This window comes from Chiloscyllium punctatum, chromosome 12 (assembly GCF_047496795.1).
Source record: "Chiloscyllium punctatum isolate Juve2018m chromosome 12, sChiPun1.3, whole genome shotgun sequence".
Lineage (NCBI taxonomy): Eukaryota > Metazoa > Chordata > Chondrichthyes > Orectolobiformes > Hemiscylliidae > Chiloscyllium > Chiloscyllium punctatum.
Window position 1 is genome coordinate 29,120,542 of NC_092750.1, and position 27,265 is coordinate 29,147,806.

The 27,265-nt window shown below is 37.5% G+C and overlaps 1 protein-coding gene across 1 annotated transcript in view; it reads right to left on the reverse strand.

Annotated features, from left to right (window-relative positions):
• Nucleotides 1–27,265, reverse strand: part of nup210 (nucleoporin 210) — a 112,543-nt gene that overhangs the window by 47,115 nt on the left and 38,163 nt on the right. Inside the window, exons 7-20 of the mRNA XM_072582222.1 lie at nucleotides 23,055–23,213; nucleotides 20,224–20,292; nucleotides 18,239–18,345; nucleotides 16,749–16,889; nucleotides 14,391–14,528; nucleotides 12,666–12,821; nucleotides 10,961–11,159; nucleotides 5,337–5,482; nucleotides 3,524–3,745; nucleotides 2,078–2,251; nucleotides 1,304–1,496; nucleotides 1,092–1,198; nucleotides 812–916; nucleotides 625–726 (exon numbers count right to left, since the gene is read on the reverse strand). Coding sequence (XP_072438323.1) covers nucleotides 625–726; nucleotides 812–916; nucleotides 1,092–1,198; nucleotides 1,304–1,496; nucleotides 2,078–2,251; nucleotides 3,524–3,745; nucleotides 5,337–5,482; nucleotides 10,961–11,159; nucleotides 12,666–12,821; nucleotides 14,391–14,528; nucleotides 16,749–16,889; nucleotides 18,239–18,345; nucleotides 20,224–20,292; nucleotides 23,055–23,213 — 2,018 coding nt within the window. The remainder of the gene's footprint in view (nucleotides 1–624; nucleotides 727–811; nucleotides 917–1,091; nucleotides 1,199–1,303; nucleotides 1,497–2,077; nucleotides 2,252–3,523; nucleotides 3,746–5,336; nucleotides 5,483–10,960; nucleotides 11,160–12,665; nucleotides 12,822–14,390; nucleotides 14,529–16,748; nucleotides 16,890–18,238; nucleotides 18,346–20,223; nucleotides 20,293–23,054; nucleotides 23,214–27,265) is intronic.

A 27,265-nucleotide genomic window follows, 5' to 3' on the forward strand; every position in this document is an offset into this window, starting at 1 on the left:
GGAAAATCTAGGTTTCGGGCAAAAGCCCTTCATCAGGAATAGAGAATTTGCAACTTAAAATGGAACTGTTTTGCATTGCTCAGGACCCAAAAGAAGTAGAAATTCTTATTGTGTTAAATGCACACATTTCTGGCAGGCCTGTAGCTGTTGGCTACATGCATATCAGAATCTGTACTGAAACTAAAATTATTGGCTACGTTGTCGATACAACAGAGGATGGGGTGGAGAGGGTAAGAAGAGCTGGTGGAGGGGAGGGGAATGTAATTCTACATTGTTAAGAGAAAGTGTTTTTCAGGATTTTATTAGTGCAAGACAAGAAAGAAAAAGACTACTTAGCTTATGAGGGTACTGCACTTTCCTCCAAATGCTTTAAAAACTACGGTTTGTACGAGCTGTACAATTATCATTACACTAATCTTTAAAACAAATTTTACCAAGAATTTTCAATTCCTGGACAACTCCGCAGTGATGTTCATAAAATTAACAATCCAAACTTATAAACATTTCACATAACTTTGATCACTGCATCCTAGCTAACCAGTACTTTCAGGACTACTGAGCCAAGAATAGACAGGAACTTCTCCCATCCCCCATGTAGTGTCGTATAAGTAATGATTGACTCACCTGAGCAATTCCTTGCGCCTCCTGGTAGTTGATCCTCGCTAGATTTGTTGCAGTTGTATTAATGAAAAAGTATCCTGATCCTTCCTTGAGTGAAAGCTCTGCCTTTTAGCCAGAAAAAAATTGAAAGCTCTTAATTAAAGAAAATAAATCTTATTTGACCACATATCTAAAAAAAGCACATAATTACCTTAACATTGGGATGGTTGTAAATTGTGACATTGTCAGGAATAACTTTGACATCTTCCACAAGCAACAACTCAATTGTAGCAGATACAGGTATCAATGGTTCATACTATTATAAAAGAAAGCATCAATAAAATTAGAATACTAATTAGTCATAATTTTTAACTTCTAACTGGACAATAAGTAAACAATGACAATACAGTATGAGGGTTTAAACTACTCATTAAAAAAACTCAGTCATTCAAGTCAGCACGGAGTTGTTTTACCCGAACTACTTAACATACCACAGATTTAACTTTAGCTGCATTCAAATGTTCCTGCTGATAGCCTGTTGCAGTTGCAGTGATAGATGTAGTCCCTGATTCACGATGAACCAGCACAGTTTGCAAACCTGATTTAAAAAAGTTAAAGTAAAATGCATTGTCCAAGTAAACAAACTATTGCAATTCAGTAAGCAATATACGGTATACTAACAAACTTTTAATCATGTCAATACCATGTTGTTTCTTTTGTCCATTTCCATGATCTTTTTCATTCATTTGCATTGGCATACTTAGTTCAATGCTGGCTAGGGAAAGTTTTGATGATTCCCAAATAATGGTAAGGGAGGAAAAGTTATCAAATCTACGTCCTTGCTGATCGTATGCTTCCAAATCGAGGACGGGGTTACGATAGTTTGACACAGGAACCTAGAAGATAAAAAATATTACAGCGCATTTTGAATATTCTCTTTTCAAACAAATTGAAATTAAAAGATCCAATATAAAAAGTAAAAGTCCTATTAAGTGCATTGACTTGACATGTGTAGCAATTGCAGTGGCATAATGGTATTGTGACTTGACTAGCAATCCAAAACCTATGAACATGCATTTGAATCCTGCCATGTGGATGGTGAAATTTCAGTTCAATAAAATATCTTAAAATGAAAAAGCTGACTCAAATGACCAAAGATCCACAGTTGTTTATTATAAAAATCTAATATTCCTTAGTGAAGGAGCTGACATCCTTCCTTGACCTGGCCTACATGCGACTCCACTCAGCAGTGTGGCCAAGTCTTAACTGCCCTTTGAGAAATTAGGAATGGGCAATTAACTCGAGCCTAGCCAGTCACACCCCTTATCCCAGGAATTAAATAAAAAGAAAAGAAAAAAAAAACCAAGTGTATAAAATATCTGATTGGAACATGATAACCACTTTAGAAATACAAAACAAAATATTGCAATAGAAACAGTCATTTTTCAATTTTAGAGCACATCAAATTAAGACTTACAACTTGTTTATTTTGTTGAAGCAAAGGACATGATAAATCCAGTTGAGGATTCAAGTATATCGGAGCCAAAGTTAGCCTAGATGGGGGAGCACAAATAAACTTGACAACAGCTGGTTCCACTGCAGGGAAAGTGTTCTTTAAACTAGGTTTGTTCCCCACTGTCAAAGCCAACACCTAAGGGAAGAGAGAGTACACATGATACATAGTTTAGAGTGACAAACATCAATTAATGGATCTGACATATTCTTTGAAATCAGGAGGGAAATGATAGATTTTCTTAAATCAAAGATAGCAAAAAATTATGACATTACACAGATCTATTAAACTCAGCATTCTTAATATATACTGATTTTTCTTGTATTTGGTCATGAGATGTGAACATTGCTGAAAAAGGTAGTTTAATTCTTACTCTGAACAGTTCTCAAGAAAGTAGCAGTTAGGTGTTTTCTTGAATCAGATTGTATGTCAATTAAAACCACTGTGCCACTAGGAAGGGAGCTCTATGGTTTTGACCCAGCCAAACGAGAGAGAAAAGGGTGCACATCATAAAACATTCTGACATGAAAGTTAGTCACTTTTTGGAAATATGCACGTGGTTTCCATAAGATTTCCCAGAATAGGGAATTCAACCTAATTTTTCCACTGTGGTGTTTTTGCTATGTTAGAATCTCATCCTATCTTTACTTAAATCTACGACTTTATGCACTCTGAAGATGACTTAAGATGGTCTTTCCCTTGTTCTTCTACATAACAGACATTGCAAGTTTCAAGGCTTTTGTTAAAGGACCATTTACCAAGTTACGATAGTGCATCTTCATACAACATACATTGCTTTCACTGTGCATTAATACTGTGAGAGAGGAAATGAATTATTAGCTTGTAGACAGGGTATCTGTCCTTTTGCTGATCTTTGGGCTGTGTTGAGCTGCTCTCATCTAAGTAAAAGAATATCTATTATTCTCCCAATTGTACCTTGAAGATAGTGGACAGACATTGGAATAAGGAAGGAGATTAATGCACTACAGAATTCCCAGCAACTGATGTGTTTTTGCAGCCAGAGCATGTTTTGGTTCAGTTACATTTCTGGTGAATGGCAACACCCCAGGACGTGATGGTGTAGTTTTATTAATTGTAATTGCCATGGGTTGTAATATTGTTTTCTGTGGAAGGTCGTAACCCCCAACACACAAATGCACTGCAATGTTACTTGCCAATCATAAGTCCAAGCCTGTATGCTGTGTTAGGACAGTACCCTGAAGAATCCAGAGGAATGTCCATTGTACTAGTGAGGATTCTAAATGTTGTAGGGCATTCCCTCAAAAAATAAGTGCAAAAAAAGTTGATACAGTCAACATATTATTGTACAATTTTAAGCAGGTACAGAGGAAACTGCTGTAAAGCTTTTTAGTCTCGTAATACAAGATACAGAGAAAGGTTGTTTCTTACCTGTTCTCCCAGTGCTGTACAGGTAGCTCTCACTACGTGCTTAGGTTGATTTCTAAATGCTGGGGAGCTAACCAGGTGAAGAATAATACTTCCTTCATTTTCAGCTGTAAGATCTCTAAAGAACTTTGAGGGCTCCAAGACCCAGGGCATGGGACCTCCTTCAAATAGCATATCCTTCGAGGATCCCAAAGTTACCAAGGCAACAGATACTGGATCAACAGCCTGAAATTTTTGTTAAAAAATGGACAGATAAAAGATGTTATGAGTTATCACTACTTCAAACTCAGATTTTCTGAAAATTAGTAATGTGAATGCAAATTATGTTTTTGTGCTGTAATTTTATTTTAATGCATTTTTATTTTAAAACCATGGTTTATGAATGGCAGCTAATGCAGAAATACAAGTCATTTGTATATTCATATAATTACACAATTTGCAAAAAAAAAAACAAATTAATGCTCAATCTGGCAGAGCTAACTTCTAAATATGGCAAGTAAGTATAATTAACAAAGGTCAGTCAAACTTATCTTCCACGACAGAAGTGCTACATAAAAGACATGTTGATACAAATAGTTTTCCAAAGCATTTTACAACATTGCAGGTGGTGATTTTTCATGATATTCTTAATTTACGATGGATTAGAGAGCCCCTTGAAAACTCCACAGTTATGGAAACTGCAAAATTTCCACATGACCATCAATCCCCATTGTGAGCATCATTTCAGACCCATTAGACTGTTCAGAATCTTGATGTCTTGGTTATTGACAAACGAGGTATCTAACTCCATACCCTGATCCTTACTCAAGACTGCCCACTTCCAATTCTCCAACAGTGATTACACCCCTCCTCACTACAGCCTATCTGCCCCTGAAAAAACAAACTTCAGCTTAGTCACTTCCAGAAACAATTAATATAACACTCTCCATCGGTTCTCATTCTCCATCATCTACCTCTGCAACTTACAATCCATTCCTTAAGGTTTTGAAATGTGTGGTTTAATTTTAATCTTTCCATGGCTTCACCTTTGTGGGCGGCACGGTGGCACAGTGGTTAGCACTGCTGCCTCACAGCACCAGAGACCCGGGTTCAATTCCCGCCTCAGGCGACTCTCTGTGTGGAGTTTGCACATTCTCCCTGTGTCTGCGTGGGTTTCCTTCGGGTGCTCCAGTTTCCTCCCACAATTCAAAAATGTGCAGGTTAGGTGAATTGGCCAAGCTAAATTGTCCGTAGTCTTGGGTGAAGGGGTAAATGTAGGAGTATGGGTCTGGTGGTATATGCTTCGGCGGGTCGGTGTGGACTTGTTGGGCCGAAGGGCCTGTATCCACACTAAGTAATCTAATCTAATCTTACTCCCAACTCTAACTTGCTCCACCTCGAGAACCTTAACCTCATCTCTAACCTACTGTACCTCCATATCTCTTCCAAACTTAGTGTCCCTGACTCGTGTCTGATGAACCTCTGTTATTGGCAGCAGTGTCCTGAACCTTGCAATACTATACTTCAGAACTCCCCCTGCAGCTTCAATTGCACTAATTCTTGCTTCTTTGTTGTCACAATCCTGCTTAAAAATAAAGCTTTTCATTTTTAAACTTCTCCCTCTCTCAACTCCTTTTTAACTGGATGACAGTTTTCCTTGCACCTTGGGGGAATATTACAACTTGATAAACAAAAGCAAGATGTGTAAATTTACACAAATAGCAACACCAAAATAGCAACTGTGGAGAGACATAAGGTTATGATGATTTTTACAGAACAGACACAGTTGAGGGGGCTATGCACAGCCATAAATAAACTTTTTATTATTAATACTTACTTTGAGAGGCACATATGCAACAATAGTGATGGAAGTTGTAAGGTACACATGACCGTGACTGTAGCTAACCACAAGAGTTGTGTAACCCTGAGCCTCAGCTTGAACTCTTATTCCACTACAGTGTTTGGGGCCTGGCTCCAGTCGCCCTGGTAACAAACAAATTTAATAAATATAGCCTTTACAAAAATCATGAATGTAGCCATTCAACCTTGTGAGATGCTGTAAAATAATACATCTAATAATTTGTATTATTATTTGGCTTTGAGTGTCGAACAAACAGAACACATTTCCTTTTGATCCCAAGTAAACTCTTGCCATTTAAGAACATAGGAATATTCAAACTTATTTGCTCCATAGAGATACACACGTCACTTCATGATAGATGGTATCATCATTTAAACAGTAGAAAACTTGTAATGAGAATTTTCTATCCTGCCATAAATTTCCTACAATGCGAAACTGTAAAAAGCAGATAGATTTGTCCTGATTGAAAATAAGTCATTATAATATACACATCCATCTTGGTTAAACAGGTATGCACAAACTAAACTGAAATGAGCCCAATGACTCAATTTACTGGACATTAATAGCAGGAGTTAATCTAAAACATACACTATATTCTACATCAGTAATGCTGCTTCACAAATTTACCTATGAACTTTATGATGCATGTTTCAAAAATTACATTTAATTGGTATTAACCAACAAAGGTAAAGAAACTTTATGTGCACTGTCTTTAAAAATGCATCATCCCCTCCTGATGACTGAAATCAATATTTTCTCCTCCACACGGAAATCCTAAAGCTCTCTGGTAGCGTATGAATTTATAGATACCAAGCATTTTACCCAAACCAAAAGTCTTTGAGAAACCCTGAAAAAAACCCAATGAGCTATTTCAATGGGATTGTTGATTAGAGAAAGAAAAACAAAAGGGCATAACTGACGTCAAACCCAAGGAATGAATAGGTCAACTGTTCCTTCATATTGGTTGAAATCAGCTACTTTGTGGTGACTATAAATTAAAGCTAGGACCTTCCTGCCTTGCAATGCTCAATTGCCCGCTAACTAAACTTCCTTACGCTCAACAAAACAGCTTTCATTTGAAGACATGTTGTCACTATATGGCATTTTACTTTGCCATTAAGAAAAGCGACGTCATTTAAAACTAATCCCAAAAAGAAACTTGCATTCAGAGTTCAAGTTTTCCACTACAATGCTGAGTTCTATAATAAAAACAAAAGATCGAGATGACATTGACAAGAATGATTCCTAAGTTGATGAATATCTGCTGCTCCAAAAGCAGCAAGGATCTTGGGGTTACTTACTTCTCAGGGCAAACATTAAAGAAACTATGTCCCTTTTGTCTGCTTATTTCCAGAGATACAAATATACGATTTAATTTGCTTCAGTCTAGGCCTCACAATTACACCTCATTCTAGATGATCAAAAGAACAATAGAAGCAGAAATTACATTTTGTGCAGCCTGTTACAAAATAAGTAAAAGGCTACATCAATGCCCCTACTTATTAACTTTTCCAGTTTTGTAAATTGTATTGGGGACACAAATTTAAACAATGTGAGATTAAGATTGGACATAAGCTTCTTTCGAAGAGTTGTGAACCTCTGTAATACATTTGGGCTGACGTGGTGACTGTGAATTTTGTGTGTCTTCAAGGCTCAGATATTTAAAACTCTTGCAATAAAGGGCAATATACCATTTGCCTTCCTAAGTGTTTGCAACACTTGCTTGTTTTTAAATACTCGCTCATCAGATCTGGCCTTTTTGGCATTTACTGCCAGAAGGCAGTTAAGAATTAACTACATTGCTGTGGATTTAGAGTCACATATACATGACACCAGATAAGGATGACAAATTTCCTTCCCTAAAGAACATTAGTGACTTTTATAACTGATAAAAATTACATAGTCATCATTAGGTTCATGTTTTATTCAAGATTTTTACCAAATACAATTTTCACCATTTACCATGGTGGGATTTGAATCCATGTTCCCATAACATTAGCCTCGGGCTAATATTACTCGTCTAGAGTCATAGTTATGTACAGCATGGAAACAGACTGTTCGGTCCAATTTCATGCCAACCAGATATCCCAACCCAATCTAGTCCCACCTGCCAGCACCCGCCCCATATCTATCCAAACTCTTCTATTCATATACCCAGCCAGATGGCTTTTCAATGTTGCAAATGTACTAGCCTCCACCACTTCCTCTGGCAGCTCATTACACACACACACACTTTGCGTGAAAACATTGCCCCTTAGGTCTCTTTTATATCTTTTCCCTCTCACCCTAAACCTATGCCCTCTAGTTCTGGACTCCACCACGCCAAGAAAAAGAACTTGTCTATTTACCCTACCCATGCCCCTCATGATTTTATAAATCTCTAAAGGTCCACCCCTTGGCCTCCGACGCCTCAGGGAAAACAGCTTTTCTGAACCTTTTCAAGTTTCACAACATCCTTCCGATAGGAAGGAGACCAGAATTGCATGCAATATTCTAACAGTGGCCTAAACAATATCCTGTACAGCTGCAACATGACCTCCCAACTCCTGTACTCAATACTCTGACCAATAAAGGAAAGCATACCAAACACCACCTTCACTATCCTATCTACCTGCGACTCCACTTTCAAGGAGCTAGTTACTATTATCACAACATTGCTACCTCCCTGCAACTAGATCAGCTATGAATTTGTTGAATGGTAGAGCAGGCTCGAGGGGTTGAAAGGCTTACTTCCTGCTTATACTCCTAAGCATGTAATACACTTCCAACCAACCATTATTTGACTTTTCATTCACCATAACATTTGTGTGGCTATTGATTTATTCAAGTGCAGCCTCATCTCAATGTTTGATGCGCTAGTCCCTAATAAAGCCATTATGCATTCTCAGCTTGGTTACTCCCCAGCTACGCCCCTCACCCCAGACTCCTTAGCCTCGATGACTTGCATTATCATCCTAAAAGAAATAGTTACAGAGCTAGCTGAGGCACTGGTTGTAATTTCCTTCACAATCCAAGAACATTTTTGGAAAAATGAGGATTGAAAGCTGCCAAATGTGAGATCTCTATTCAAAAAGTGGACAGCAGCAAAAAGCAGGCCCAATGGCAGGCCTATTGTTGGAAAAGTGTGGGTAGAGAGTGTTGCAGTGGATTTTCAGAAGGTATACAAGGCACCTCACAAAAGGTTAAGGCATTAGGGTGCATGCTGTCGGTGGTTTTATACTGGCATGGATAGAGAACTAGTTAAAGTGACAGGGGAACAAGTGGTTCTGTTTAGGTTAGCGAGCTGTAGCCAGTGGGTTCCACAGAGGATCAGTTCTGGGTTAACAGTTTACAATATACATCAGTGACCTGGAAGGAGGATGCAAATCAACTAGCCAAATTTGTAGACCACACTAAAACAGGTGGAAAGGGTTGTTGCATCCAAGATGCAACTTACTCTTACAGAGAGATATTGATCAGTTAAACAAAGGGCAAAAAGTCTGCAAATAAAATGTGGGAAAATGTGAAGTTATTCACTTGGAATGGAGAAAAAAAAAGAAAATATTATTTAAATATCAAAAAGCTGCAGAAAGCTGGAATACAAAAAAGGACTTGGGAAAACTTGTGCATGAAACACAAAGCTCGCACACATATGCAGCAGGTAATAAAGGAAGACTAATGGAATGGTGGTCCTTATTTCAAGGAGGAACGGAGTACGAGAGTAGGGATGTTTCTATGCAAATGCACAAGACCACTTCTGGAGCACTCAGCAATTTTTGTCACCTTATCTAAAGATAGATATCATTTCATTGGAGGGAGTTCAGAATGATTCCAAGTATAGAGGGAATGCCTTGTGAGCAAAAGCTAAACAAGTTGGAACTCTATTTACTGGAATGTAGAAGAATGAAAGGTGATCTTATTGAGACATATAAAATTCTTAAAGGGCTTGATCCGCCAAGTGCTGGGCGGATGCTTCCCCTCATGGGAGTGTCTCAGACCAGAGGGCATCGCCTCAGAATGAAGCAGCACCAATTTAAGATCAAGGAGGAATTTCTTTGCTCAGAGGACTGAATATGTTTGGAACTCCTTCCACAGGGAGCTATGTGGCAGAATCCTTGTGTATATTTAAAGCTGAGACGGATTGAGTTTTGATTATTGGAGGAATCAAGGGTTACAGTGGAATGGATAGGAAAGTGGATGCAAGGAAAGTGGGATCGTATTGAATGGCACAGCAGACCCAATTGGCCAAAAGGCCTACTCCTGTCTCTACGCCTTAAGGTCTTATCTAAGAATCACACAAGCTTAATGGATGTGGGAGGCAACACTTTCAGCCACTCACAACTAGATCTGGCTGGACCACATAGAAATATGACTGAAACCACCTCTTATCTACAAAAACTGCTTAAAATTTCCAATCCACTTTGACTGCAAAGAAAACCCTGCTTTTTTTTCTACTGCAAATTATCTTAATACCTACCCACACAACATGCGCAAGGAATTCATGCATTACTTTATCACTAAAACAAAGATCACCCTACCAACTTCTGGACAAATCCAACTTGTCTGCAGCCTTCAATATATGGTTGACTGTGACATCTTCCTCCAAACCACTCCTTGGAGCTCGATGAGATTGCTTTCACCTTGTTCCACTCTCATCTAACTGTGGCTATATAAATCACCTGAAATAGCTCTCTTCCATTTTCAACATGATAGCCTCAGTATCCCTCAACACATTATATTCCTCATCTACATTCTGCCTTGTTAATATAAGAAAGCACAGCTTTCATTTTCAAAGTTATGATATCCAGCCTACCTCATCGTGATCTCTCAACTGGTTTGTTTGTTTGTTATTAAATTAATACACTGTTTACATGTCATGCAACATAGAATATGAGCAAAAACCCCTCCAATTGAACATTAGAAAGATTGAAGCCATTTCTTTCAGTGCCTTTCCCAAATGCTTTTTTGCTTCTAATGCCATTCCTAACCCACACAACAGTCTGAGATCACCAACTCACCTGCTGAAATATTCTACCATGCTTGCATTACCTCTAAACCTAATCAATGAAGCCATGGCCAGCCTCCCACATTTCATGCAATAAACACTTGCAATCACCCATAACTCTTTACTCTTGCCAAATCCTCTTTTTCTAATCACCTATGATCACTGAATTACATTGGCACTCAGTCAAGAAAGTTCTCACCCTTGCTTTAAAATCCACACCCTTTCCCGATTCGGAAATCATTTCCACCTTTACAGATCCTGGTGCTCATTTAATTCTGGCCTCTAAGGTCTCAACTGCTCTATCACTGATGTGCACACCTTCAGTTGCCTCGGCCTAAAACCATGAAATCATGAGCTGACCTCTTGAATCAAGCTTTTGGTCAGCTGACTTAACATTTTATGTAGTTTGTTGTCATATTTTATCACAAAGTGTCTCTGAAGTGTCTTGAGACATACTATATTGAGAGTGCTACATAAGATATCATTGCTGTGAAGTATTTCAAGCCTAATCCCCAACTGTGTTGAAAATTTGTTGTTAAGTTGCCTGAAAAATATCTAAACAGGTATTAGTACGATTCTTTCATTATTTTAACATTATAGCAATGCTTCTCATTACCTTCTACAGTTTTGAAAATACCGTGATTCTCAATTTCCACCACAAGATCAAAATGGGAGCAGTCAGTTAACATAACTTTTTCTTCTGTCTCCTCATTCATAAGACCATAAATTTTGAGTGGTAAATCCAATATTTGCCCAACGCGAGCTTCTACTTGGCAAGGTATAAACTCCATCTGGATTGGCTCAATTACATAAACCTCAAAAGAGAAACAGCATTAAAACTGCATTAAAAACTGAAATCAAAAACATCACAACTAAAAACTATCAAAGTTATTAGCAATTAAAACACTGAACTTTAAAAAAAATACAGCAGAAGATTAAATACTTATCTGGAACTCAGCTCATATTTGAATAGTGCCATAGACTTTTATACAGTCACCAAGCAATCAGAAAATTTCTGTTTAAATATCACAGCCCAAAGATGATATATCCAATATATTATTTCCTCAATATGTACTCTTAGCAAGACAAGTGGGAAATGGAAATTGGACTCAATTCCTTCTGACTCAACACGGATTATTTGATGTAATGAAAATTTAATTTTACACATCAATAAAACAAAACTGGTGATCATTATTTTCACACAAATATTCAGTTTGCATTTTATTGAACTCACTTATGTTGGTGCCACTCGCACTTTGATCAAACAAAAGTCTGATACCTGATCTAAAAGAAGTGTCAAATCATGTACTAACCAGAGCAAACCTCCTAATTTTTGTAAGTTTCAATTGTTATTCATCACAATGTTCAGGCCGGTGGTTTGATGAAGTTGCATACTTTCGTCATTTAGAAGAAAGCCATTTTGCAGGAGGACCCAAACAATCAACGTAACTTGGCAATGTGATAAAATTTCTAATAGTCTGATTACATTTATCCAAGAAATTTTGATTAAACAATGAGAACCAAGACAACAAGCTAATTTCGCAATACTTTGAACTGAGTTTTACGTAAAGAAACAGTTCAAGGTGATGAAAAAACTTGATGTAAGGTTTTACTTTTTTTTTGTGTAAAAGGGTCTGTGCAAGCCTGGGCAAAATCTTACACCATAGAGTATTTTTACAGAACAATGTGCAGTACACCTCAATATAAATACCTACTTATTACCCCACATTAGAGGAGGCTTTTAGAAAACTGAAGTGTAAAAAATTCCTTCATTATTAAAGGCACATATCTTGTTATCAGTTCATTACATTTCCATCAGTTCAGACTTTTATTGCCAGCCTACACTAAAATAAATAGAAGTAACATCGCTTCCTCTAAAGTAGTGTTGGGGCTGTGAAAACATTGTTTGAGTAAAGTGATGCACAAACTGGAGAAGCTTTATTAAGATGAAGTTTGAACTAGGAAGTGTCAGAGTAGTTAACCTGACAGTAACCTAACAATACAGAGAAGCAGATCGAGACAATGGATTGAAACTTTAATATATAAGCGTTCGTATAAAGTTTCAAATATCAGTGAAAATCTGAGGGGATCAGGTTTTGCACTTTTGAAAGAAAGGGTCATACTTCTAGTTGAGCATAATTAAGACCCATGTTATTAAGAATTTATTTACACTGGCACCTGCTTTTGCAGCAAAAGCAAACACTGTATTGCTTAAATTTTCTAAAATCAAAAAGTAATTTTCTCAAAACAAACATTTTATATTTCATAATTTCTCAAAAGTTCACAAGCAAAAAGATTTAGAAATTGTAAAAACATTCTACCATCATTTGTCCATAGTGCAATGGATTTTGAACATCATGTGCTTGTATTACACTTATTCCGATATCACTTCCAGTTGTCATAATCCCTTTAACTGTCACTGTTGCCACAGCCTGGTTTGATGATGACCAGGTAAAATTTCCACTCCCACCTTTGGCCTGTGCAGGAATAAATATATAATGTAATTAAGATATATTATAACAGTAATCATGTTCAGAAGAATCTCATCTTACTATGTCCTGAATTGTATACTGAATACTTTGCAAGAACTTTTGGAATGCTACATTACATATACACTATTTTGTTTGAACAAAGTCATCAGGACATTCTAGTCTTGGCCCAAACACACAAAGAGCTAAATTCTGGACTACCCTTCAAAGGGATTCAATCAACTACAGCACAAAGGTGTTCTGTAAAATTTAAGTCAATTGGGATCATGGCGAAACTCTCTAGTGCCAGATGCTTGACAAAGCAAATGGTTATAATTGTTGGAGGCTAATCATTTCAATAGAATTCATCAGACAGTCTGCTAGGCCAAAACTACTTTCAGTTGCTTCAGTGGTCTTTCTTCACCATATGGTTAGAACAGAAGTTAGAATGTTCATCCATAATTGCAGTGTTCAGCCTCATTCAGAATCAAGTAGTTCAAACTTTTATCAGCAAGGTCTGGACAACGTCCACATTTGGGCAAATGAATGGAAAATGGGATTTGCAGTAAGTCTCAGACAATGATCACCTCCAAGTTTAGGGCATCTCTCTGCTTTTCCCAGAAATTCAAATAGCATGGTCATAAGACTCCCCCTAATAACATCCTTGGCTCACCATGGACCAGAAACCCAACTAGACCAGTCACATCTCACAATGGAATCTACAGAAGGGCAAAGTCCAAAACAAGTGCACAATTAAACAATAAATAACTAACATGAGAGTCTTCTGAGAAAGTTAAGTTCCACTGTCTTTTACCAAATCCAATCAAAAAAAGCCTCAAATACACAGATACCTTTATTAAGTTAATGTACTCTACATTGTATAGCCCTCAGTTGTGTTCTAACATGGTGGTGGAACCCAGCAGCATGGTATCCCACTGTATAGGATGGTTGAATTGTCTATTATTTTCACCTGATCTTTATTCTAATTTGCCTGTGTCCTAGCTGCTCAAGGGAAACAATTCCACTTCGAGATTGGCACGAGCAAGACAACCTGGAGAACATTGATTTCTTAGTGTGATGGACATGCCACATTTCATGAGCTTTACTTTCACCAAATCCTTTAACCTTAATCTTGGCTAACCTTGGAACCTGTATCCAAGTTTAGATAGTGAATACATTATGTCTTAGAGAGGTTACTATTATGCATCTGTACTACATGCCCATGCCATTTAAATGAAGCTCTGAAGAGGAATACTTCAATACCAGATATTTCTGCTGTTCAAAGCACATCCATTTGACCTTACATTTAATGCCCATGATGTCCTGAAATATCTTGGGAAAATGAACAATGATGAGCATGCTTTGGCAATTCTATTTACTACCTCAGAATTAATGCAGACATTTCAGTTGGTTAAGTTTCCAAAAGCAAGCTATGTTAAACAAAAACAATTTCATTTTGCGAGGAACAAAATAAACTCAATTGATTTCTACCTGTAGCATAGGACTTTCTTACATTGAGAATTATTCTGCATGCAATGAATATCAAAAAATACATTACGTTAACAGTATAAAATGCACCTTTATTGCATACTGATAAGTTCCAGCTATTTGCTGCCAAGGAAATGTCAAAATACTTGGTGTGAGGACTATTGGATTATAAATTTCGACTTCCTGTTGGTTCTGCACAGGGACAGGCAGGGAATATGTTATTCCATCCTAAAAGTTAAAATAAAACATTGTTCATAATTATGCTAATATATATTCAATCTTGAAATAACAGTAAAAGCAATTTCAGAGAGAAGGGCAAGTAAAGAAACAGGTGTAAAGTATTTTTAAAATTTATTTAATGAACGAAACCAAAAAACCACTATAGTGTATTGTAGTTTACCACATTACTTTAACACATGGCTATGTTCTCACTGATGTACAAGCAGACTTTGAGAAATTTATTCAAAAGAAACTTAGTGCACAACAGCCTCAACACTATTACTGAACTTTCAGCAAATCAAGGTCTTAATAAAGACCCTTTGAATTTCAGTCTTCAAAATCGATGCCCTGTTTAAAAAGAACACACTAATGTTTCCAATATTTCATACACTTGTTCATAACAATTTTTAAAAAACTCATGCCCTTCATACAGATAAAATACCCACACAAATTTGAAGATTACTTATACTTGCTTCCTTTTGGCTACTTTGCGTATGTAGTTAAGAACACAGTCACAGACTCAGATGTACAGCTACAAAGTCCCCAAGCAGAAAATGAGGTGCTGTTCTTCCAGCTGGCACTGAGTTTTGTGGGAACACTGCAGTAAGCCTGAGATACAGATGTCAGCCAGGGAACAGGGTGGTGTATTAGAGTGGCAGACAACTAGAAGCTCGATTATTTTGCAGACAGAATGGATGCTGCCTGACCTGCTGCGCTTTTGCAACAACACATTTTCAACTCTGATCTTCAGCATCTGCAGTCCTCACTTTCTCCTAAGGACAAGGGGAACCCCATTGCAGGAGGAAAGAGAGGGGGCGAGGGTGTAAGCTTGGGAGATGGGTTGACCCAGGTGACAGCCCTGTCGCCAATGGTTCTGGGGAATCCTCAGTTGAGGAAGGCGGCGGATATTTTGTAGGCTCGCTTGTCGAAGCTGGCCTCATCAGAATACATTCAATAGCGATGGAGAAACTGGGAGAATGGAATGGAGAGTTTACAGGAAGCAAGGTGCAAGGATGTACAGTCCAGGTAGCTGTGGGAGTCAGAGTACTTGTAGTGGATATTAGTGGCCAGTCTATCCCCAGAAATGGAAACAGATATGTTGAAAAAGGGTAAGGAGGAGTCAGAAGGAGACTTAGGAGAAAGTGAGGGCAGGGTGGAAATTAGAAACAAAAAAAAAAATCAATAAAATCTTTTCCAATTCTGAACTGGAGAAGAAAGCAACACAGATATCACAAATCTATTAAAGAAATAATGGTGGGGGCCAGAATAGAACTGAAACAAGGAATGTTCCATGTACTCCCTAAAGGGATAGGCATAACAGGGCCCATGTGTGTACCCATGGCCACTCTGACCTGAAGAAAATGAGTTAAAAGAGAAGTTGTTGAGGGGGAGGACGAGCTTGACCAAGCGGTGGAGGGTGGTGATGGGTGGGGATAGTTCAGGCCTTTGCTCCAGGAAGAAGCAGAGAGCCCTATCACCATCCCGGTGGGGGATGGACATTTAAAGGGACTGTATGTCCATGGTAAAGAGGTGGTGGCTGGAGACTGCAAACTGCAAAAAAAAGGCATAAACCATTCGAGAAATCGTGGACATATGTGGGCAGGGACTGAATCAGGAGAGAAAAGACGGAGTTGGAGTCAAGGTAGAAAGGGATGAGTTCTGTGGGGCATGAGTAGACAGAAATAATGCATCTTCCTGGGCAGTCCTCTTTGGGGTTTTCGAAAGGAGGGGTAAGTGAGCTGTGCGTTTATCCTTTATCACATCCCCCCCACCCCTCCCACCCCCCAACCCTATCTTCTGCATATAGGCCAACATTTTCCTAGCCACCCACAGCTCTGAGGAAGGGTCACCTGACCCAAAACATTAACTTTGATTTCTCTGTACAGGTGCTGCCAGACCTGCTGAGGAAGGGTCCAGCAACTTCTGATTTTGTTTCTGATTTACAGCATCCACAGTTCTTTTGGTTTTTATTTGCGAATTACAAATCCTGCTCCAAAACTGAAATTTTAAAAAACCGGTTGTCAAACGTTATGAAAACATTTTGCTGTGTAGTTTGGAGGTCGGATTGTCAAATAATTAGCCAGGAAGTAAATGTTTCATGTGATTAATTGAAGAGAACACAAAATAAACTCTAACCAGCTAAAGCACAATAGATTCAGCATAATTCCTCATTGCTAAAGAAAAGCTTGGCATTACGTGGGCAGGGGTTACAAGACAAAAGAAACTGACCTGAGAAACCACACTGGTTAAAGCAGCATCAATTATTGTTTGACCTTTCTTCAGTGCTTTTATACGATGATATGATCCATTCACAGACGTCTCCAGTATTTCAAAATACTCTTTCGGGATTTCGGTATTAATTCGGATCTCCTATGTTATCACAAAGAAATGGCTTGGCATAAAAACTTAAACGCAAATATGAACAATGTACATACATGCAATGCTTTAAAATGACCATAAACTGATTGAAACATATTTTTTTTTAAAAGTGTGAATTTACAAAATGGAACTCTGACACAAAAATAACACTTCTTACAGAGTCTGGTAATGTAGGGCACCTCAACTATCTGTTATAATGCTTTCTCTGCTACTCCACCAAGTCAATGTTCTTTAAGTTATTTCTCAAATAATCTGAATAACAAATATTTAATAGAAAGTAATATGAAAAATTCCAAATAAATAAGTGGAGGATGGGCACAGTTCAAGAATTAGTCTGAAAATATCTCTCTGCTCTAATTTTATTTTGCTGGTTTATATTAGGTCATTTTACTTACAGAAATAATACCTTAAAACTGAAACAGATCTTCAAAACCCTTTCCTCACCTTTTTGATGTTTACAATTCTGGAGGAGAAAGATTGTTTCAAAAATAAATTGGTTTCAAATTTCCTTTCAAAATATATGGAGTAGTATTTGATCAGCATTTGACAAAACAATCCTGGCCTGAGTGAGGCATACAGCTATTAACATGCAATCCAAGCAGCGGCTTTTCATGAGGCAGAGATCCCTCTATATTTGGCAGGATGATTTTGAACTTGTTTCATGAAAAGTGGCCTTTAATTACATCTCCATTCACACATTACTCATTTAACTTATCACACAATCTAGTAATTTATAGTACAAAAACTATAAAGCACATAATTTCTTGAAGACTGACTATTAAATGCCTTCTCTGAATTTCAATAAGTAAAAGTGCAAGGTCTCATGCTTCCGGTGATTTGAATAAGGCAAATTTAAAAATAATAAAAAGTGTTGCTGGTTTCATTAGTTGCCAAATTCCCTCACTGTGCCATTATAAACTTAAGATTCCAGGTCATAAAGAGAGGTGAGGAGTGTAAGGAAACGTCTGTCTATCTAATCAGGCACGCTGCAGGGTGCCTTGCTCCAATAAATGGTAAACCTTGGCACTTCAAAAAAAGACACATTTTTGAGAGAAAGAACAATAATTTACACATTGTCTAAATGTTGCAATTTTCTCGATTCTCACTTTTACTTTCCAGTTTACCTATTTATAAACATGTTTTAAAGTGTGATCCAATTACCAAATTACTCTGCAGTGTCATTAGTTAGAAAGAATATTGGAAAAATGTGCAGCAACTTACACTTCTTTCAACAAACACTACGGTCACTTAAAAAAAATGCTGGCACATTTGATTTTACAGTTTTTTTTAAAGAAAGTTATCTACTCATTATGCAAGTAGATTTATAGTGTAATACTTACATCTGATAAATATAGTTTGTTACTTTCTTTATCATACACTTCAATGGTTAGACCATACACTTTGCCAGTCTCCAAAATCCATCTGTCGCCAGGGTGAACTGTAAAACCTATAACAAAAAAGTTCTCATCGTCAATACAATAGTTTTATCAGCAGAGATCCAAATGAGTGGACTGCTGCATAATGAGAAATTCACAAAATACTTCCACTTTAAAATTTTGCCTTCTTAAATATAAACATAGGATCTTGCCAATATCTATCAAAATCCTTGGTCCTAAGTTCTATTGGTTTCCTTGACTGACAACCAGAGATTGTTTTCATTTCACTATGAGTACTGCTGGCTGGTTGTGAACATCAATACCATGCCAAATGAAGTTCCTAAACTGAGTCATGAAAAGCTTCCCCCCCCCCCCCGACTTTACAAAATATCAGACTATGCTGAACCTGCTCCACCATACAATAAGACAAAGTCGAAACTGACTGCATGCCAAGATCTGCATCCCTGTCTACCCTGATAAACTTTTACCTTGTTGCTCAATCTTTGCTTTATCTCTATTTAAAACTCTGAATTTGTCTAGAAGAGGAAGCATGTTCACCACATCTTCCTTGTCAAGACCCCTCACAGAATCTTACATGTTCAAAATCATTAGTTATTTTATCTTTATTCTGCTGGCAGAAAAAGAAACTGCAACAAGCCAACTTGTATCCATAATCACAGTTTACTGTAATTTCTTTTTTGCTGCTGTGCGGACATTAAAGATCCATTTATAGAAGAATCCATTCATTGGCACAGAGTGCACTGAGTTTCTCAATGGCACAGTTCATTACCTTTATTTATGGGTATCTTTAACAGGTAACTCCTGAATTATCAATTTAACAATTTAATCTTCAGTAAAATTATTTGCTAAATTAGTTTAAACATGCATTTATTGAAATCAGTACTGAATATTATGGTATTATAGACTGGTGTGTTTCTTTATTGAAGGAATGTACTTCTTTGAAGTATGATTCAGATAGTTTAGTTGAACTGAATTTTTGATATGATAGGGTTCTCAGAATTAAGAAATGGATGGAATAGAAATAGAATCTTGCACCCGCAAAAGGATTGATCAACTGTCCTCAACAACTTATTGACTTCTTTAGACCACTACAACAAAACTTCAGCAACTATTTCATTCACAAGGTTGTTACAAAGTCTTTGGCTAAGCCTATCTATCAATGACATACATTATCACAGGCTGGAGCATCCTGTTTCTGACACATATCTGGTCCATTTCCAAGGCAAACACAGAAAAAAAAAGTCATACTATGAAAAAAAATGTAATAGTTGAATGATTACATGAATACGCACACATGCAAACTCTGCTTAAGCAAACAAACTATAGTACATTTCTCTTAACTTTCCTCTGAGTAGCTACAGGAAAGCAATTGCTCAGAATTGGAGAAGAGAACAAGATTATGGTTTCGTAATAAGGCTACGGATTCTATGAAGCCATGTTGCTTTCTTGGCTAGCAGAAGGATGTCAAAGAATACAATGCAATAATAAAGAATTATTCACTTAAGTGTTGCTTTATTCCAACTTTTTAAAAGCGTAATTCAACCTTAGTATTAATAAAAAGGTTAAAAAATATTACAAGAGCAAAAATGCACATGTAAATGCTTATCACATTTTGTCTCAAAAACAACTGCAGTATCACTTAACAACAACAAAAATGGACAAAGATCAATTTCACTGTGAGGTTAAAGACGAATTAAGACAGACTATTTGAGCTTCTGCACACTGCTAAGCACAGCCGTTCTCCTGAGAAAAAGCCCTACTCACAAAGACAGAACTCCCAAAATATATTTATTGTTTAAAAACATTTTACATCTGCGAGAATCCCAAATAACCAATAGAATAAATTTACAATACATCTTCAAAATCTAATGAAAGTGTGCACTCTCAATCAACAGATATTTTACCAATAAGTTATTTCAAATACTAACCTAGGTAACGTGGCTCAACAACATAAATTGTGCAGTTTGGCAACCGGGATACACCTTGCATACGAATACCTAAGTAATTTGTTAAGGTCAAGTAAGTTTAAAACTGAATCTATTCTCAACATAAAAATATTCTTAAATTTATTAGAATAGAAGCAGTGAAACAGAATGAGGAAAAGCAGAAGATTAGCACTAGGTAATTATGCTTGAAGAGCCAGTGCAGGCAAAAATGAACCAAATCATCTCTTTCTGTGCCCTAACAATTTCTATATTTTAATGGAGATTTCAAACAATCACCAAGTTCATGAATATTATACAATTACCACAACGTATTGTAGCCAATCTTACAGAAAGGAAACAATACTTTATGGAAAGATTTTGCCGACCAGTTCCAAACCTCAGTCCAAACTTGCTGAAATGAGAAAAGGTTTAAAAGCCAAAGCATCTGTTACATCTTATTTTGCACACCTAAGGTTGTTTTCAAATTCTTTTGGGGTTTCTAGCAATTGTAATGCTTTAAGTCAATCAAAAAAAAATAGGGGTAGGTGCAATTCTAATAGCCCTAATTTAAAAAAAAAAATGAACTGCACTTTGCTGTCACATCGTAGCGAAGCAATGATCCTTCCTCTTGAACTCGGAAAGAGAGTTGCAAATGAAGATCCAGTGATCATTGTAGTAGGTTTGATTTTGCCCTTAGGTGAAGGGGACCATCAGGTGTTGAACAGCTGTGATGTCAACTAACATAGTAAGCAGCGAGTGAAGTATTCTCATAAACAGCAAGCTAAAGAGTTAAAAGTACTTTTAATTGAAGTTTAAAATTTTTAGATAGTTAAATAAATGATTGAATTAAGTGGAAGCTAAAATAAAGATAAAACAAAATGTTTAAAAATTAACAGGAAAATCAACATTTAAAATGAATCATAAGGAGAAATCTAATATTCTATGAATGGAAAATCAGCTTCTCAGGCCAGTAATTAAAATGAAATTAATGCACAGTTTAAAAAAAAACAAAGCCCATTCAAGACAAGTGCAGTTTTATTTTAAGAAAGATTCAGTACAAGATTGGAAGTTCTCATCAATTCATAGGTTTTTCTCAGTGACAGTATGCCATGGAGATTATAATCATATCCTTATAGAACTGTAAAATTATTTACAGCAATTTCTGCAGTACTATGGGCATCTGTGGACTACACATGTTGCTGTCAGATTCAGTGAAATAATGAGGTCTAAGAACCTTGAACATTTAGCATTGCTGGCAATAAGATTGTTCTCAGGTTCTTGAATTCTTGCAATTACCAGTCCTCTCCAGAAGCAGACGATACCACCACAGAACAAAGATTAGTGCATCATTTAAATCATGCAATAGCCAAGGACAAACTATAACAGAATCCAACGGCAAATTATATATATATATAGAGCCAGTGAGACACAGGATGGCAAATAATTTTTGATGACGCTTACAGAATCTCTCGTGTAGGAGCAGGTCATTAGGCCCATCGAGTCTACACTGCCCCTCTAAACAGCACCCTACCCATGCCCATCCCCCTACCATATCTCTGTAACCCTGCATTTCAAATGGCTAATCCACCTGACATACATATCCATGGACAGTTCGGCAATTTAGAATGCCCAATCCATCTAACCATGGCAACATTACTGCAGGCATGCAAGGAACCTGAAATAAAACATTTCATACATATCTCAAAATTATATTTTGAATCTTAAGAGGAAAGAAAAATAGATATGTGCCATCTTTCCTTCTTGCCCTCCAATGTTAAATTTTATACTGACCAGTCCAATGAGGACGACTAACTGGAGCAACACGATCCAACATCTGGTATCCTGTTTTATAGATACCAGAATTTCAACCAAAGAAGGATTTTCTGAGCTATTTTCTTTAACTTTAAAAACAAATACAAAGAGGACATTCTTGTTCAATATTAGAAGGTCGAACCAGAGACATGCTAGTCAGAGTCAGCCCTTCAATTTAGAAGTCAGAACTAATTTTTGAAGGACAATGGGTTGTTAGAAGCTCTGCTGAGCACAGTTGAATAATGTTTTGAAAAATGAAACCACATGCAAGGTGTGAGTTGAAGTTTGCAGAGGAATAGCTCCAATGAACCAAGAAAGATATTGACCCCTGGGAATTAGTTGAAGTTCAAAATTAACATTAGACAAAGGTGAAATGATAATGTACGAGTTTAGAAACTCAAACACTTGTTTTTTTTGAAAATAATCTCATTCAAGATATTGTGAACCACGAAGACTGACATCTCAAACAGGTGCTGTATAGAGTCCACTTTACTAAATAAAGTGAAAACAACCAACTTCCAAGCACATACATCCTTATGAAAAGTACATAGGTGGATATTGTTGAAATGAGAGCGCGTTCAAGTTCAACAAGCACATTATACTGTAGTTTCAAACTGAATATTAAATATAGTAATATTTTTTATAATTCCTAAATAAATTTATCTTCTGCTTTATTATTGAAAATGCTACTCAGTTGCATTAGAGAGATTAAATGCACAAATCAGTATCACATCTGCAGTTATCTGCTGCCCATCGAGGATGAGAATATTTTGTATGCAGAACACAAACATGCAGAATAAGCAATGAGTAAAGATCTATTAGCTGTAAACATGCTGAAGTTGTAAAAACTATGCAAATACTGCTCTCTGCATAATAGTTTCATCAAATCTTTGCCATGTCACAAAAGCATATTCGCTGTAGCTTTATATTGGGTTAATATCATACAATTAGCATGATGTTAGTATTGAACGTGCTGTGCTATTTAGCTTCTGCAAAATGCCAATCAAAACAACAAAGGATACTTTTATGCATCAGCACCAGGTTTGTTTGCCCTTGCTGCAGTGCAGTTACCGTTGATGTGGCTTGCGTTAGTTTTCCCACAGGGTGATTTGCATGTCCCCCTGGACTTACTATGCTATTCTGCAGTTCTAATTCATACTGGTCAGAAGGCATCATTAATTCTGGAAAAGAAAAAACGAAACATCAGTAGGTAAATTTTAAATTGCAATGAATTAAAACTTGAAACTGAAGTTTGCTGTAACAACCAGACAAAAAGATACTTTCATTATACTGGAATTCTGTTCAAATTATTAAAGTCACATGTTTGGCGAGTTAAGATAAGCTTGGGTTTTCAATATTTAAAAAAAAAATTTCACTCATGCACAGATGTGAGGGAGTTTCTGTCAAGCACTGCCTGCTTATTGAGATGTGACCGGGATGCTAAAGTGGTTTCTCAATCCTAGGTATTGACCAAAGTAATTGTGATTCATATCATACTGAATGATGCTTAATTTAGAGAAAATCACCACCTTTCGAATTTGGATGTTAAAATAGAGGTAGGTGAGTGTTGATTACTTTTAACAGGAAAGTTTAACCTTTACTTCTGAGGGAAGTGTTCTTCTAAAACGGATTTAAATTCAGCATTTCACCAGAGAGCAGGTGACTGTGGATCGATGATAGTAAATGAAAAGACATTTTATACGGTTGGGTTTAAACACAGTTGAATAAACATGCAAAATAATGAGTGGTGATGCATATTGACAGGTAGAACACAAAGACAATTCTAAAAAAGGTGCAAGAGCAGAAAGACCTGGGTCTGTACTGAATGTATCAGTGAAGGTAGCAGGACAGATGAAAACAGCAGTTAATAAAACAATATTCTCCACATACATATTTGTTAATCAGCACATACATTATAAGAGCACAGAGATAATGTTGAACTTGTATAAGACACTGTTTGACCTCAGTTGGAGTACTACGTAGAGTATCGAATGCCACACTGAAAGATGTGTGCGCACTGGAGAGAGTACAGAAGCAATTTACAAAAATGGTTTCAGGAATATGGACCTTCAGTTGAGGACAGGTCAAAGAAGTTAGAAATATTCTTTTTAAATAGAAGAAAGAAAAGGATGGTTAGATTCAACATTAGAAGTTTTTGATTTTTGACGACTTGTATGGACACAATAGGTTACAAGGATGTTGCCAGGTTTGGAGGATTTGAGCTACTGGGGGGAAAGAGGGGAGGCTGAACAGGCTGGGGCTGTTTTCCCTGGAGCGACGGAGGCTGAGGGGTGACATTATAGAGGTTTACAAAATTATGAGGGGCATGGATAGAATAAATAGGCAAAGTCTTTTCCCTGGGGTCAGGGAGTCCAAAACTAGAAGGCATAGGTGTAGGGTGAGGGGGGAAAAGATATAAAACATCATAAGGGGCAACTTTTTCACGCAGAGGGTGGTACACATTTTAGATTAGACAGATTACTTACAGTATGGAAACAGGCCCTTCGGCCCAACAAGTCCGCACCAACCCACCGAAACGCAACCCACCCACACCCATTCCCCTCTATTTACCACTTAACCGAACACAATGGTGTAATTTAGCATGGCCAATTCACCTAACCTGCACATTTTTGGACTGTGGGAGGAAACCGGATCACCCGGAGGAAACTCATGCAGACTCGAGGAGAATGTGCAAACTCCACACAGACAGTTGCCTGAGGCAGGAATTGAACCTGGGTCTCTAGTGCTGAGAGGCAGCAGTGCTAACCACTGTGCTACCGTGCCGCCCACATGTATGGAATAAGCTGCCAGAAAAAAAAGTGGTGGAGGCTGGTACAATTGCAACATTTAAAAGACATTTGGATGGGTATATGAATAGGAAGGGTTGGGAGGGATATGGCCAGGTACTGGCAGGTGGGACTAGATTGGGTTGGGATATCTGGTCGACATGGATGGGTTGGACCGAAGGGTCTGTTTCCATGCTGTACATCTCTATGACTCTAAGTAGCCTCTTTCTACGCTGTAAAACCTCTGACTAAAAAGCCAAATGACAATCTAATAGAGGTTTTTGCAACTATGATTGGTAATTAATTGAAGTCTGTGGCCTTGTGTGTGAGAGTGCGTGAAAGCGCGTGTGTGTGTGTGTGTGTGTGTGTGTGTGTGTGTGTGTGTGTGTGTGTGTGTGTGTGTGTGTGTGTGTGTGGAGGGAGAAAGAGGGTTGTAGTTGGGTAGGAAATAAGCACAATAAATATCAAAAGTACAATATCACTAGAGATGAAGTACAAGGGAAACTCGTTGGACTAATGACTGGGTTACTTTCCAGGATATTAAGGTAAGTAGCTACAGAGATAGTGGTCACACTGGTAATAATTTTGCAAGAGTCTTTACATTCTGAAAAACTGCTAGTGTAAGGCTTATTCAATGATGAGACCACAAAACCAGATAACTGTAAACTGGCCAGCTTATCAGTTAGAGGGAAAATCTTAGGATCTATAATAAAAGGATTCTGGATGCAAGTTTGCTCACCGAGTTGGAAGGTTAATTTGCAGATGTTTAGTCACTGTACTAGGTAACATCATCAGTCAGCCTCTGGTGAAGCGCTAATGTTATGACCTGCTTTCTATTTGTGTGTTTAGGGTTCCTTGGATTGGTGTTGGCACTTCCTGTGGTGATGTCACTTCCCGTTCTTTTTCTCAGAGGGTGATAACTGGAGTCCAAGTCAATATGTTTGTTGATAGAGTTCCAGTTGGAATGCCATGCTTCTTGGAATTCTTGTGCATGTCTGTTTGGCTTGTCCTAGGATGGATGTGTTGTCCCAGTCAAAGTGATGTTCTTCCTCATTTGTATGTAAGGATACTGGGTCATGTCTTTTTTGTGGTTAGTTGATGTTCATGTATCCTGGTGGCTAGTTTTCTGCCTGTTTGTCCAATGTAAGTTATATAGTCAGAGAGTCATAGAGATGTACAGCATGGAAAGTTGAATAACATAGGACATAATCTCAGAATTATGTGTTGTCCATTTAAAACCGAGATGAGAAGGATTTCTTCTGTCACAGGGTACTGAATCAGTGGAATTTTTTTTATTGCAGAGGGCTGTTCAGTCAGGGTCATTAAGCAAATTTAAGGTTGAGACACGTATTTAAATCAGAAAGGGAATCAAAAGGTCACAAAGCAAGAAAATGTAGTTAGATCAGCCATGTCATGGAAAAGAACAGCAGACACAAACGGACCAAATGGCCCACATCTGCTCCCATGTCATAATTGTGAAAAACTGTACTTCATAAAAATCCATTAACTTGATTCAGTATTTCTGTATCAACTTACATCTGTCTTTCTAAGAATCAACTATGTGACTCTTCGAACTTTTCAATATTGAATTGCATCTTTTGTGTTTCAGTGACAAGAATTAGACAGGATTCTGGGTAATCCAAGATGGAGGTTGGGAAAAATTTCTGGCTGTAATAGGCTGCTCCTTTTGAGGTATTTTAGGTGTTGGAGGTGATTTCCTCAAATTCCAGGAGCAGCCAATTACTGTTTTATATGCTGTTGCATTGTTTTGGAACTTTAGAGAAGAAAAGTCAAAACAACAGCATTTTACAAAGGCAAGCACATGGTCAGTGTGAGAGCTAGAGAGAGGGAGAAAGAAACTCACACTGCTCCCTGACACAGCAGTGAACCTGCACAGTTACTGCCTTTGCTGTTGAATTCAAGAATCGCTGGACATCAGAGTGTGTCTAGGAACATTAACAAACAGTGAAATTCACAACTGATCTTGGAGGAACCTGATTGGGAGTGGTCACAGCACAGTCAGATAAGTGACTAGTTTTAAGTGTGGCCCTGGGGCCTTGTTGAACATTTGCGTTGGTGAGTAGAGTGGGTTCTTTCTTGATTATATGCTCTATTGAGATATGTCTCTTGATTAAACTTAAAAATATAAGCCGTAAGTATTAAGTTAGCCTGGAGCAGTGTTTTGTAGAGGAATAAGACAGTGCTATTTTCTGGGTCTGTAGATTGTGAAGGAGCAAAAATAGCCTTTAGTAGAGTAAGATGCTGTTCTTGTCGGATGTGGGAGTTTAGGGAGCGTTTATGTGTTACTGAGGATTATATCTGCAATAAATGCTGTTGGTGGTGAATCCAATCAGATTGGATGGATCGGTTGAAGAGACAATTAGAGGTAATGATAAATTTACAAGAGCAAAGGAGTGTGATGGATGGCAGTTATAGGAAGGGAGAAA